We start from the raw sequence: 15030 nt of genomic DNA, 5'->3' as shown, positions 1-15030 counted from the left end.
ATGTTCCACCGCCACAGCCTCATCCTTATGCTGTCTATGATCCTGTGATGATGTCTTATATGTTGCGGACCTATGGACTTGTATCACATTCTTGGGCTAGTACACCTCTCCTCACTAGGGATGGCAAGCCATTACCACCACCTCCACCAGCATTTGTTAGAGACAGGTGAGTTGACCCTCCTTTTTATATCATAAAACTAATAAGCTTAGTGCAAACAGCCTGGCAATCTACTGGTCTTAGAGTTCAAGACCCACTCAAGCTTTGATAGTTTCTTGAGCTAGGGATGGAGGTTTTGGGGTATCTTATAGGTCTACATGCTGAGTCATGAGCAGGCATTGTATGGCTCTCCCTGGCCCTAGCTTGGATATGGGCTGGGGCACTGGTCATATGTATAACGCATAGGGTCAGTCTCTAGGGAATCATCCTATCCCTTGCCTCTGCCATTCATGAGTAACCTTTAATAGGGCCTAAATAGTATGGCTTTTGTCTAAGAATTTTAAGGGTTGGTACTTTTTTTGTGCAAGAGCAATTCAATTTTTATAACATGGTTACTTATGGGTATAATGAATTCAGCCTTTCCTTTAATTTTGAATGATAACATACCAAGTTTATAATTAGATTCATACAAGTTAAACTAGAAAGTTCAGGCTGGTTTATCTTATTTACATTGCTGGTTACAATATATAATAGTAAATCAATGGAATAATTGTAAACATAATCAATGACTGCTTGTTACCAGCCTCCTGTTATAGGAATGCTCTATATCTATCTTAAGTGTGACAGGTGATCTTCAATGAGTTTACTTTATTTTCAGCGTACCAGCACAACTCCCAGCTTATCTTAGCCAAGGTCCACCAGTGCTTGCTGACCCTGGCCGAGTGGTACCTCTCTCTGACTCTCAGAAATTTGAACGTCATTATCAGCCCAACGTTGCTTTGGCGCCCCCAAAAATGAGAGATAAGGCAGCTCGAGAGAGTCTCTGTACCAAAGATATCTCGTCGAGTAGACTTGTTCATGATGTGCATCATGAAAAGCTTGCACTTTTGTCTGTAAGTAGATGGCTAGCTTTCATATAAATGACTATTTTTTTTTATATAGGCTACATATCTGGATAACCATCCTGTACTATATTAACATGCACACAATGTTCATTATTAATTTGTCTTTTATTTCAGCTTGAGAGAAATGAAGCAGAGTGCATTAAGCAAGAAAATTTGCCTGTATTATCCGGAATAACCCCATCGTCACCCATCTCCACATCAGTAGAGAGATCTACTAACCTACAACTCTACCACCAGCAGGCCAGAAAAGTCTGTAGCCCGGATACAAGTGGTCGTCACCCAGAATTAGAATTATCAACTACAGATTCCGACACAGATTCAGTTGCATCACTAGGCAACCCTAGTAAGTAATTAAATTAAGCTACAATTACATGGCTTCTAATGCATTAATTTCAATGATACATTTGACTAAAATAAAAAAAATTCATAAGCTGAGACAGCACTGGTGTTCATTACAAGAAATATAGGTAATGCATTTTTGAATTATGAAATAATGAAGGTTAAATCCAGTAGAGCTATTATCTCCTGAGAATTAGGAATATTTGTTCACCATACTGTTACTGAGTAGTTATCCCTCAGGGCCCAATTACTATCTGTAAAAGTCTAAATTGTTATCACTGCAAATTGGTAGTGTATATACTGTGAAAAATTAATCTAAAGGGAATCTTAATAATATTGAGTCAGTCCAGTAGTAGAGTTTTCTTCGAGCTTTGATTTATTCTATACTGAAGTATAAAAATGTCTGGTTAAACTACGGTACTGTATATTTTTCTTATAACCAAGCAATTGCTTATGGTAAACACTAATTTCTTTGCATTGTAATCCACTGTATATGATTTTGGGTAATGGGTGGAGAGGTTTTGTTCATTAATCAAAGTCCTGTTATTGTACAGTATAGTAAAACCTTGTATTACGATATTTCTTGTTAAATTTGGCTTGATTGCTTCTGTAATTTTCCTAATTCTGTTTTTCAAAATTTGTGTGATGTGCACAGTTGTACATATTTTATGCACTATCTAAAAAAATTAATTTTATCTGAAAGTGATTTGTTATCGTAAGTGGTTAGTGGCTAGTAGCACATATAGTAAGTTTAGATGATAGATGAAACTTTTAAAGTTTGGTAGGTGAATTTTCTAGTGGAAGGATGCAATATCAAATTAATGTTCTCTTGTATTTTGTGTTAGCCTCTGTATTGTGGCCTTCCAATAACATCTTTATTTAAAGTTCTCTCGGTTAAGGGTGCAATTGAGCACTTATCCATCAATTTTCTCTTCCTCTAGTTTTACTTGAGGTTACAAGAACACACTTACCAGTTTCTTGTGCTTTTAATTTTTTTAAATTTTTAGTGACATGATTTTTCCTTGGAGCAAAGGTGCCTGGTGGTGTATTAGAAGGTTGACTTTCCCTATCTTTTACTTTTTTCTTAATCTACGATCAGAACTTTCAAAACCACCACCGTCATTCTTTTTGTAGTGTTCATAATATTGTTGGAATCATTTTGGGTGCTTTCCTTATAGACACCATAGGGCTTGTAGTATTCTACTTTTCCAACTATAGTTGTAACTTTGCTTTTAATCATGATAATTTTGCAAATCTGCTTTTAATATTATAATTAAAGCCAGATTCTATTTAGGTGGATTACATTAATTTCAAAGGATGACCTCGTGTTAGTATTCAACCCATTTGACAGTATGAAGGCTAGATTAAAAGTTATGAGTAAGCCTGTATGTCATTGAAAACTGAAAGAACTGAAATGGAAAATTCCATTAAAAAAAAAAAAAAACATTTCAGTCTTCTGCCACAACATTACAAGTTTGAGGAAATATCTAAATCAGTACCCATTTAGTACACTCGCAACCTGCCAAATCTTGATTATTGTATCGGATTTTACAAATTGTAATGAGTTGATAACTTCCATCATTACTTCTACTATATTTGGTGGCTTCAGTGTGCAGAACCTGTGTGGTTCTAATCGCTGGCTGACTGACTTTATGTAAATGAACTAGAATTTTCCATAATTTGTTTAAATGAAGTTGATGCATGCTTATTTTAAATACCCATCCTACTATGTCATCAGTTATCTAGGTGCTCTATTCCTATAGTAAACAGATTGGAAATAAAAAAAAGATTATTCCAGTGGTTATTATCCAATAATGATAGCCATCTTACCCAAAGTAAAATAATTTTATTCAGCCTTATATCAATAAGGGTTGCTGTGGCCTATTGATAACTTAACATGCTTGGTGATTGCCAGACTGGGGTTAGTCCCACTCAAACTCGTTAGTTCATTTAGTGTCTGCAACCTCACTATCCTTGTGAGCTAAGGATGGGGGTGGGGTTGGGAGAGTCTAGAGGTCTATTGCTGAGTCATCAGCAGCCATTGCCTGGCCGGTCCCAGCTTGAGTAGAGAGGGGCTTGGGCACTGATCATATGTATATGGTCGGTCTCAGGGGCATTGCCCTGCTTGCTAGGGAATTATCATTGTTCCTTGCCTTTGCTGTTCATGAGCGACCTTTAAACCTTACACCTTTAAAGTAGATGAGGGAAAATATACTTTACAATGTTTACTTGTAAAATTTCTCCCTATGTTGTTCAAGAACATTGAAACCACTGTCATATTCTGCATTTAATCATAAAAGTTGCAAATAATTTTACCCCAAAATCTTGACCCAATAACAGCAAAAAGAAAGTTACATTGTTGTCTAAAAATTATGAAAAATTAAGATAGGAGCCATAAAATAAGTTTTAAGATGCCTTTCTAATTAAAGGTCACCCTTTTGAGAGTCCCTAAATTTATGAAAGTAACCATATACTGTGTATCTAAACATTTAAAATAAATAAGTTATCAGCATTTTTGTAGGAAAGGCATAAATAGGAAATGTAATTTCATGTAAACAGAAGTCTCAAGTTTTCTTAATGTTAGATTTTGTTGTTTTGAAGTTCAGAAAAAAACAATCAGGGTAATCAATTATCTGAAAAGCTTTGTTTTTAGGTATAAGGACTTAAATAGTTTCAAGAGTAAAGATGAACAAACTCATGGAGGTAACTAATAAAAAGTTAAAAGATTAGATATGGTTGGATTACAAAAATTAGTTAATTACATAATTAAAGAGTATAGAAATTTTACAATTATCACTTTGTGCAAATGAAGTGATATTAAGTAGGTTTCACTTTACATATCATCATCATCATCTCATACACCTATTAATGCAAAGGGCCTTGATTAGATTTTGCCAGCCTTCTGTCTTGAACTTTTAAATCAATACTAATCCATTCAACATAAACATTTTTAACATCAGTATTTTACATAATCACAACTTTACATGAGAATCCACACTCCCCTGAGCTAAATTGTGAGAAATCTCAAAAGTATCGTATTCAATTAAATAAATACAAAAGATGCTTTAGTGCTGCTGCAGGCAGAACAGGGATCTAAATTATGAAAAATTTTCAATAGATAGATTAATTCAAAACATAATGTCATTAGTAGCAAGTTACATAAAAGTTTAGGCTTGGTATCTAGATTAAGTGACAAAACTGCATTTATAGAGTTCATACTGCTTTCTTTAAAGCAATTCAAACACAAAAATGGTACTACGCGTAGACATTTATACTAACACAATTCAAACAGTTATCATAAGAGCTGAGACATGACAGGACAGAGGTATTATTGTTATTATTACTTGCTAAGCTACAACCCTACTTGGAAAAGCAGGATGCTATAAGCTCAGGTGACCCAACAGAAAAAATAGTTCAGTGAAGAAAGAAACCAGGAAATATAAAATATTTTAACAGTTAACATCAAAATAAAAATTTCTCAGTAACCAAAGTTGAACTCTTTGAATCTGCTTTCCAAAGGACGTACAGTAGTTATCAAGTTGACTGCGTAGAGTTCTCCGCAATGCAAAACTCTTCTTTGGTGCGTATTTTCTGGCTGTCATATGATATATAACAAATCCTCGTTCCGAAAAGGTTTGTGTAAGGATCTGTGTAATAAAAGAACTTTACATTTACATAATTTCATAGGATGTAACTGAAATAGTTCCTATTCACTTATAAAAATACTTTCAGAAAGAAACCTTTATTTACTAAGATATAACGCAGACCAAGTCTCTAATGAGGTCACTTCCTTTCCAACCGCCACGTATGCACTATTCTATTCCTTCTATAGCCTCCTAGATTTCCTGCATTATAATTTTATTTTTCCCGCGCTATACACAGCATTAAGTCTGTATGTGTTGTAGTAGATTCATTAGAAATCACATTTAATTGATACAGTAGATATGACTAACCAATTACATAACTTAATGATGATGATAATATAAATACCATAATGATTTTAAGCTCATATAAGACGTACTTAAAAATCCTCATCTTGAGACTATAGCTAACACTTAGCATAGCTCCCAAAGTGCCTGTTAAAGAAATTTAGCAGATTCAGGAATGTTAATGAATCAAAAGGCACTAATGGTGTATGCTTGATCATACAATTTGTGTAATGTTCATGAGCCTCGACCTACACTGTATATACTTGTGAACATGAACAAAGGAAGAAAATCAAATTTTGCCAGTTGAAGGACACTCCTTGTAATAGCTCGGCTTCAAGTAAAGACCACATCAACAGCAATGTACAAAAGTAATATTATTTCCAAAGGACTGGCGAGATGTCTTAATCATGGCAAAACCAACTAGTGATCATAGTAAGCTATCGAACTATAAGATCAGCAAGTTAAACCAGGGATCTATGTAAAGTGATGGAAAAAAATTGCAACATCCAGATTATCTTGGAACAGACTCTTAAAATAATGTAATTAGCCCAACCCAATGGGGATTAAAGAAAAATTGATCACTTTATTCATCATCTACTCAGAAGACCATGTTACATAGGGTTTGAGTGGAAACTGGTAACTATAATCTCTCTTTACATCCAGAAGCTATATTTCTTAAAATTTATAATAAAAATGCTTTATTAAAGGGATTTGCAAGGACACTAGACTGCACAGTATTGACTGGTATATAAAGATTTAACTGTATTCTTCAAGTAGGTTAGTATTTCTTCAGAAATTCTAGGATTGGAAAATTGTTACCACCAAGGAAAAGTCTTGGAGCACATTCCTGCTTGCAATAAATTATACTCTGTACTAATTCCTGGTTATTGAAAATAGTTTCCACAGTATATGGAAGATTTTGAAATATACCCACAAACATGGTCTCGACACTGACATTAAGTAGATACTTGGGCCTGCTCAGTGTGTTTCCAATTTTCTACAGAAAAGCCAGGAGCAGTCATATGTTATGAAGATATAAGATTGGAAAAAATTTTGTACAGTAAATTTTGTAAGTTTCATTGGATATACACTTGAACTGGAAAAGGCAAATGTTAAAATGTATCGACTTGATTTGAAAAAAAGCTGTCAACTTCTGGAGCTGACATATATCCTGGTGTTAACTATACAAAGCAATTGTTCTATTTATTCTAGACTATGGGAGCCAAATATATGGCTCAACATCAGATGCAGTATTTAAAAGCTTATATCCAATTCACAATGAAGGACTCAGAATCAGCACTGGAATATTCAAGTCCTCGCCAAATAAATCATAGGGGCGTACCTCCGCTCTCTCTTCATCGTGGCCCGGTTGCCATATGAAGTGCAATAACAATTCAGGCAAGTGACGCACCATCTACAAAGCTTTTTAATCAAAATCACATTATGAACAATCATATCTTTTCCATAAAATGTAATAGAATGAGAGTCAATGAATGGGATAATTACTTACTCCAGTATCAGATTTTGCTCCTCCCTCCTGGGGATTATGCATGAAGTCATGCTTTACTAGTTATTCCTAAATTTGGTGAAAAATATACTCGAACGTCATCAGCAACACTCTAGAACTTAGTGAATGTCCACAATTTACACAGATTTGTCCAAGTCTTCCTTTGGTTGTAGTAATTTCTGTAATACAGAGTAATGAAACTATTAATTTTCATTATCCAGTTTTGCTTAGTTTTCACAGCTCGGTTGTTTGTAATATCTGCAATAGAGATAACATTAGTGCCCTGGAAAAAAAAAAAAAACCTGAAAAGCTTAAAAGATCTAAGCATTGGTCCATATGGCCAGGGTTCTGTGAATGCATTCCACTAATTATGTGAAGCCAGTATACATTTTGAAGTATGTTGGATCGCTGCTCAAGTGGGCATGAAAGGAAATGAAGATGCTAAGGCATCTAAAGTTGCGATTATTATGGATAGATCAAATGCACGTGTTCCTGTCGGTAATATATTTATTGCTTTAATCCATCATACTTTACTACAGTAGATAATGGCAGGTAGTGAATAATTAATCTGGCCGTAGTTAATCAAAATATTAAACTAACGGTTGGTTTTCTTTCCAAAAGAACCACCCCTTTGAAGTAATATCCCATCTTTAAATTGGTCACATTTGACCAATTGGTATTTACTGTAATTAACTGATGACCGAATCACAGAATCAACTCAATGCAGTACAACACTCTTAAACATAGTTTGTTGTGGTTTGAGTTTCAAATGTCAGTAAAGTATTGAAAAAATTTTCCTGAAAGAAATATATTAACTAAGATGTGCGGATATATTAATTGGAAACAAACCATGTAGGATAAATATATGGGAGTTAAGTATGTCGGCTTAGTGGTAAAATCAATTCCTAGCACTTCTGTGCTTTCTTTAGTTTTCAGTTTTAGTACAAAATTTTATTTGCCCGAATTATCTTTTGGTAATAAAATGTGACATAACTGCAAGACTTTCTGGTAAAGATAAATTGACATGTAATGAGCAAGTGAAAAAATTACTGCAGATTCAATAACAAAAATTTATACATCAAAATCTCTTGAATAAACTATGCCAACGAAGAAAAATAAAATGAAAGTGTGAGCAATAACAAAGAAAAAGCCACAAACTTAAGGTAATGAGATGAACTACAGCACAGGATCAGAAAGGAATATATAACTTTTAAAGATAAAAAGTGGGAATGAGGACACATTGAAACGGTAGAAATGGGACTGACCGAAGTAAGATTTTCCACCTTGCCCGATTATATTTTTCAAAAATAAATGCACTGGCATGCACAAAGCTAACACCAACACCATGGAGCTGAAATTGTAGTAATGTTGCACTCTAAGTTTTTTTTATGGCAACTTTTACAGAGCAAAGTTGAAGTTGATTCTCACCCTTTATGTTCATTGTTTAGAGGCCACCACTGCACTTTGGACTCGCCTTGTGATATGTGTGGTAGTGGTTACCTTCCCATTGGATGAGATTATATAGTAGTAGGAGGAAGAGATAAAAGCACTATAGGTGTTCCTGGGGTTGTCCTTGTCGTCGGTCAAGTCGCCTAGATTCTAACTTTTGACCCCGGAAACTCTACTGTACACTCGGCCATTCTTCTAACTCTTAAGAGAGGAAGTAAGAATGCAGTGACTTTACAACGATAAAGCAAATTCCCAAGGAGGTAGACCTCCCTGCTTCCCCTAGAGAAGCGGGGAAGCTTCCCTTTGAGAAGAAGCTCTGCTCGTGTTGAGCTTGCTCTGGCCGAAGTTCTCAAATTTCCGGATGACCGATGTGCCAACAACCTCTTCACCACTCTTGAGTGTTGACTCCTATGATATAGACAGTCTGTTGAGTTTTCCCCTTTCGCTTAGGGAAGTGCTGTAAGTAATTTTTGGGGCTAGCCATCATCAAAATGGGCCCATGTAGTCCTATGGGCCTCTGTCGTATCGCAAGCTTTGATAATGAGCCTTCCAGCAGCATGCAAGCCCAAAGTGTGTGCCACCAACAAAAGCATTAAACAGTAACTTTTCAGTAACCTGTAGAAGTTCTTCAACACAGTGGGCATGAACCAGAAAAAATTATTTGCGGAGAAGAGAACGAATCTTGGACGTATCATTCGTTTGCAAGCGATGCGATACAAGTACGCGTCTCCTTTAATATATAATCAGTTTTACCTAACCCCTTCCCCCCAAGCATAACAGCACCCACTAGGAAGAGGAGTCATCTCAAGGTCATGTCTAGGAAAATTCTCTATGAATGTGCAGGCCCCGTCGGACAATCATCCATTTGCTTTTCTAAGGGTTTTACCCGATCTTAGCCTAAGCGGCCATCAGAGCTTGTCTTTCCCCTCAGCAAAACGCTGAGGTTTATTCACTACCTACAGACACAAGGTAGGTGGCTCTGATGTGTTCAAAGTTTAGGGACAGTACACTCTCACCCCTTTTGACTTTTATCATAATGATAGAACATCCAAGCCCGAATAAGTGATATCAAAATTGTCCGGATCCAGTCCCCAGACAAGATGATGCACTCTCTTTCTGTATATAATCTTTCTCCTTTCCCCTTTCCCTTTTCCAAAAAAGACAGTCGGGGAAAAATGGATGTTGCGTCTAGGCGGAAGAATAAACAGGTGTTAATGGCAGAAGAACCCTTGGAGATTCCCATGAAGACGTCAAGACTTGCTCCCCAGAACCTGTCGACTTTGAGTCTACCTCCAATGAACCTGAAGAGGAATTGGCTTGACCGAGGGTATAAGGCCTCATCAAGGAACTTGATAAGTTGGGTGATGCTCCAAAAGACACTTTCTCTGGAAGGTAGACCTTCATCGATTCCTTTTTCAGCAAGTAACAGGTTTAAGCAACACTTCAAGGTACCATAGTTACGATAAATAAAAAAAGAGACTTCAGCAAGAGGCCATAAACATGGAGGCACCGAAAATGTCAGCTTTGTAGTCTTCCTCTTGGATAGACTACTGGCTTGGAACGCGCTCATATTTTGCGGTATCTGGGGATTTTGCGGATCGTAAGATAAGCAAACAATATGATCTCATTCATTTGGAAGCGAATGCGATTTAGTTTTTAGTCCACCAATGTGTATCAGTGGAGCAACTGGGTACTGAAATGGAGAGACTTGTCAAAAAGTTCATCGGACATATGGCCTCGAGGGATTAGTCTTAGAGAAATACTCCGCTAATACAGTCTACCTTTTTCCACCTGGAGAGGTGGAGGCAGTAGTAGAGAAGTGGGAGAAGTCAAATAAAACTTTCTCCTTCAGGAAAGATGTCACCTTCAGGCCGCCGCCTACAATGCCCACTAAACCTAAATCTGTTGGCCCGTTTTATTCTAGGAAAAGGAACATTGTCGCAGACAGTCTGCCACTGTCGGATTGCGGGATCAGAATAATCTTTGAATCCACTAGTGGCGAGGGAACGCCTGAATTTTTGGGGTTTCCTGACAATAGACATATTTGGTATTTGCCTAAACAACAAGCTGAAGGTCTTGGTTGCCAGTGTCAGACCGAGCAGCAGCTCTAGAGGATATATTCCAGCATTTGTGGGACAGCCTCAACATCATTGCCTCCTATGTAGGGCGGGCGATCTGTTGAGCCATTTTAACACCCAATTTCCAGAACTGTTGTTATCAAAATGACATACTTGGAACAGGACCTGGACCACCTTGATGTCATAAATGGAATTCTGAAGAAGATCCCAACTGTGTACGACCTTGTGTGCCAGCTACAGATGAAGAAATGGCTCAATACAGGGAGCTGGCTAGTAATTCAGTTGGAGGTTATTCAGCATCTTCTCAAAAAGGGGGCTTTTCACCTCCAACTGCAAAGGAAATCTGGATATCTACAGAAGTCTGACAGCAGTTTACCAAGCAAAATGGGTATTCTGTGTCGTAGGAGGAACACTTCCCTACTCGTAGTCTCTGGTCCACTAGTTGCAAATTTTATGTACAGTACCTGATGGATGAGAAACTTGTTTGGGTTTTGGTGATTGAAAGCTATTGCTCAGCCTTGCGACACGTTTTCAAATTAAAAGGATTACTGTACATCTCTTCTTCCTGATAATTATCAGCTTTGACTAGAGCTTTGAACAAGCATTAAAAAATAAAAAAAAAAATAAAAACTTTCTGAGACACAGGATTTTTTGCTCTGCTTTCTTTCCTGGATTTAGTATAGTGATCCTGGGTTGCTAGCCAGCCAGTTCGGTGAGCGGGACTTATTCCCTCCTAAGGATGAATCCCCCTATTAAAGGAAGAGGGTTTGTATTCATGTAGGAACAAATTACAAATTTTAAAAGTAATTTGTAGTTTTCCTAGCCATAAAAACCCAAGTCCATCAGGTTTCACTAACTACTGCATCCACCTCTCAAGTCCCAGACAAAATGAAAATTTAAGTGTGTGCACTGAGAGATCTGCATCAGCAGTGGGTACTGACAGTTGCCATAACCTTGATAATTCTTCATTGGGATTTTCTAGCTTTCACCAGAATCTAGATTTTTACTATACTGAAAGACTGAGGTTTGTATAGCTAAGAAAAATACAAATTACTTTTAAAAGTTTTTGATTTGTAATTCAGATAATCATCATCATCTCCTCCTCCTACCCCTATTGACACAAAAGGCCTCGTGATAACCGATTTAATGATACTGGTGGTGTATTTTTATGGAACATTTTTAGTAATTTAGTTCCATGACAGGCAAGAATTAGAAAGATTTCACTTTTATGTAATTTTCAGTTCAGTATTTCCTTTGTTTAGAATATTCACTTTTCAATAGTACTTTTATTATTACTTGGGAGAGGAAAGCCGATGTACTGTCTTTAGTTTAAAAGAAGGTAAGGCTTATTAGAAAATTTACAATAATTCAGAAGTATAAATTCAAAAGTTTTAATGAGCCCACACATTTATTTTCAGATGAAACTATTGAAGAAGCAGAAGCACTTTTACGAGGATGGAGCGACCGAGCAGCAGCTATGAGAGTCGGTAAAATGATCGCAGGTTTGGTTTCTCGATTGGCTGCACAAGATCGTCAGATAGCTGCCTTGAAGCTGCGTAAAGATGTGCAGATGCGAGATCATAACCAAACTGTAACTACCATGCAAAATCGGTCTTTGACAGCAGTGCATAACCATGAGGTAAGAAAACAAGGCGTACTTGAACAGACTTTGAATTATATTGGATGATATCTCTTCATATCCTTTTTTTTCTTCTTTTATTTAGAAAGGGAAGCCAAACTTATCTTGTTTTACTTAGAATCATTAGCCAAACTTAATTTTGCTATTCACTCTTCCTAATCACACATACTAGTAGTTTAATTTAAGAGTTCTGTCAATTTATAAGATCACAGTATTTTTTTTTAAGTTTTGCATGTAAAGAAAAAAAACTAAAACTATTGATGGATTTTACAGAAGTACTAATCCTTTTACAATTAATTTGTAGTAAAACTTATGTTGACAAAATAAAATGATAGAAAATTTAGGTTATATCAACAAATTTGTTAACATTTCACCCCTTCCCTACACAGGATCAAGAACAGTTGCGAGAAAAAATTTGTGCGATGGAGGGCGACTTACGAGCACCTAGAGGTGAACTTTGTCCACACCCTCCCCTATCTGTGATAACTCTTACAACCCCTCTCAAAACTGAGCACAGCAATGTTGCTATAAAGACTGAGCCCATTGACGTTACCGACACGTGTTAGGCCGCTGCTGCTGAGCACTGGCTCGTGCTGTCCCCAGTACCGCAGAGATGGTTGCAGTACAAATGTGGCGCTGATGTGCCGCCCAGGTTGCTTGCCGCTCATGCTGCTGCTGTGCGCCTGGGCCTAGGCTGCTGCTGCGGACCCGCAGTCACTAACAATGGCTGCGGGTGGCTCTCTCTCCACCAATTGTGTGCCATGGGCCACTTGGTGGAGTGGAGGCCGCGCCATGATCTCAGCCCGTACTCACTGCACGGGTCTTACTTGGTGCTACGCCACAGCCATGTGTCAGATAGTGCCACTAACGTACATGGTGCTCATGTGGGGTGATTTGCCCCTTTTGGTGTACAGAGGTTATGTGGCACCATCCTGGCACTGAGACGCTCTGGGGGCCCTGGGAACAACCGTTATATCCTAGGGCCCAGGTAAAGCAAGTACAAATGCATAAGTTAACGAATCTGCTTTGTTGGGAAGGTTAAGTATAAAAGATTTTAAAGATTATATAAATGGCTTACTATAGTAAGTCAATCGCCTGTGAGTAGTGGTAGTGTGTTTCCAGGATAGGTCCCCCAAAAAGCCTGGTACACTTTAAATCCTGCTGCCACCTTTATAACCATGCACGCCTGCATCAACCTAATGATGATCATACCCGCATCAGCTGTGCAGTGCTGAATCAAGTCAGATGTGCTTTCAAGCATCTCATGTTGGTGGAGCACCAGCTTAGCGCCATGACCAGAGACCCACAAAACTTCGGCAGACTGCCCTTAAAAATTGTTGCCACTTGAGAGATTTATAGTTATACCAATGAGGGTCTCGTGTCTTGGCGCCAACTTCGGCTGCTTATTTGTGTTCATCTATGTAACTAGTTAATTCTTGTGTAAAGATTAAATCTTACACTGTGTTATTTATAATTCTCTACTATGCTAGTACACGTGCAACCGTCTGTGTGTGCGTGTGTATGTAGGAGTGTAAAGCTTCTTTGTACTTCACCACACCACCCTGACCTGGCGGTCCGTGCCAAGTTCATCTTGCCCCCTAACTTACCCGTCATTTGTTTGTAATAAATACATAAGGTTATTTAGGTGACTCATCAAGCAAAGCTTGGTCTAGGATTTTATTATTTTTGGTAGAATTGTCCCTCGTGTAATCATGGCGGTTGTTGGACCCGTCGTGCATTGTGTTGTAGCTGCCAGTGTACACTGTCTGTCAGTCGCCCATCATGTATCCTCTGCAAGGTAATCATGAAAGTGACAGGCAGGCAGCATAATGTGAGGTGAGTCTGCCACTAAATAGTGTGGAAGAGGATTGCGTGTTGGACATGTGATGTCTGTGGCATGAGATGCCCATTAGGCTTTGAGCCTTGCGTATTTTTTCATCACACTATTCACTCTCACTGCCTGGTGCTATCACCACCAACAAGCCAGGTATGCAAACTGCAGCACTTAAAAACACATCCCAGTCAGTCTCGCAGATGTGACACTCCAGAAACATAAATTTGTTTGTTATACTCAATGGGTGGCACTCTAAAAATAAACTAAAATTGTCTAACTTGTGTTTTCTTAGCCTTTTTTTTTTAATGGATACATAAACATTTATAAAGAATAGCTTTATTAGTAATTTTTGTATACACAGGACTTATCAGTACTTTGAGATTATGCTATACCAACATAGTGAAGTTTGCCAACAATTTTATATGTAGCTTATAATTTGTCCAATAAGCAAAAAAAAAAAAATTAAATATTCCAAATGAGCTGAAAACTATAGGAAATGTTTGTATTAAATTGAAATTTTGAAGGGCAAATTCTTTACTATCACCCTATTTAGATGTACATGAGCAAATGCTGAAAATCCTCTCATTTTAATTAATTTCAAAACTATATTTTACTGCAAACTTTTAATTAGTAATTTTAATGTGGGCTTGATGATAATTCGCATGTAGAACACATTTTTAAAATAATTATAACATTTTACACATTACTGAAGCCTCACTAGAATATTACAGCATCTGACAAAATAGACCACCACAGGCTTGTAAATGTATCAACCATAAGCAAATTCTGATGCTAATGACTTTACTTCAAAGTAACAGAAATTAAGACCCAGTTAATGAATATGATATAATACAACCATTCTTTGCTTTAACTAAAAGTTGACTAGCTTGCATTAAAGATTTCAACAGCTTATTCCAAACTGCATTTCCTTAATTATTTTTGCATATACATATGGCCGTCATTCCATCATATTGAAACCATAAACAAACTTCAATAATATATATTATATATATATATAATACAGTATATATAAATAACCATGTAGTTTGAAAATAGTTTAAATCAGAACTAAAGGGGGCCTAAAATTGCAAATCCAATCTAATCCAGCCAAGGTTTTTGGAAAATTCATTTATATACAAATATTTAAGCCATTGAAGCACAAAGTACTAGGTTCTGGAAGTCATGTGATACTC

The 15030-nt window shown here is 37.1% G+C and overlaps 1 protein-coding gene across 2 annotated transcripts in view; it reads left to right on the top strand.

The window, feature by feature from the left end:
• Positions 1–14114, top strand: part of Snoo (Sno oncogene) — a 78212-nt gene extending 64098 nt beyond the window's left edge. Inside the window, exons 2-6 of one of the 2 annotated variants that reach the window (XR_011044298.1) lie at positions 1–166; positions 816–1050; positions 1177–1405; positions 6543–6728; positions 11783–11916. The exon at positions 1–166 is cut by the window's left edge and continues 67 nt beyond it. Coding sequence is in view for 1 of the 2 variants with exons in the window: in XM_068372434.1 (XP_068228535.1) it covers positions 1–166; positions 816–1050; positions 1177–1405; positions 11783–12003; positions 12393–12569 (1028 nt within the window). In the remaining variant the exon portion in view is untranslated. Of the gene's footprint in view, positions 167–815; positions 1051–1176; positions 1406–6542; positions 6729–11782; positions 12004–12392 lie in introns of those variants that run through there. The other variant, XM_068372434.1, reaches the window with a different exon arrangement.
• Positions 14115–15030: the final 916 nt, after the last annotated feature.

This window comes from Palaemon carinicauda, chromosome 4 (genome assembly GCF_036898095.1).
Source record: "Palaemon carinicauda isolate YSFRI2023 chromosome 4, ASM3689809v2, whole genome shotgun sequence".
Lineage (NCBI taxonomy): Eukaryota > Metazoa > Arthropoda > Malacostraca > Decapoda > Palaemonidae > Palaemon > Palaemon carinicauda.
This window is presented reverse-complemented; position numbering and strand designations above follow the sequence as displayed.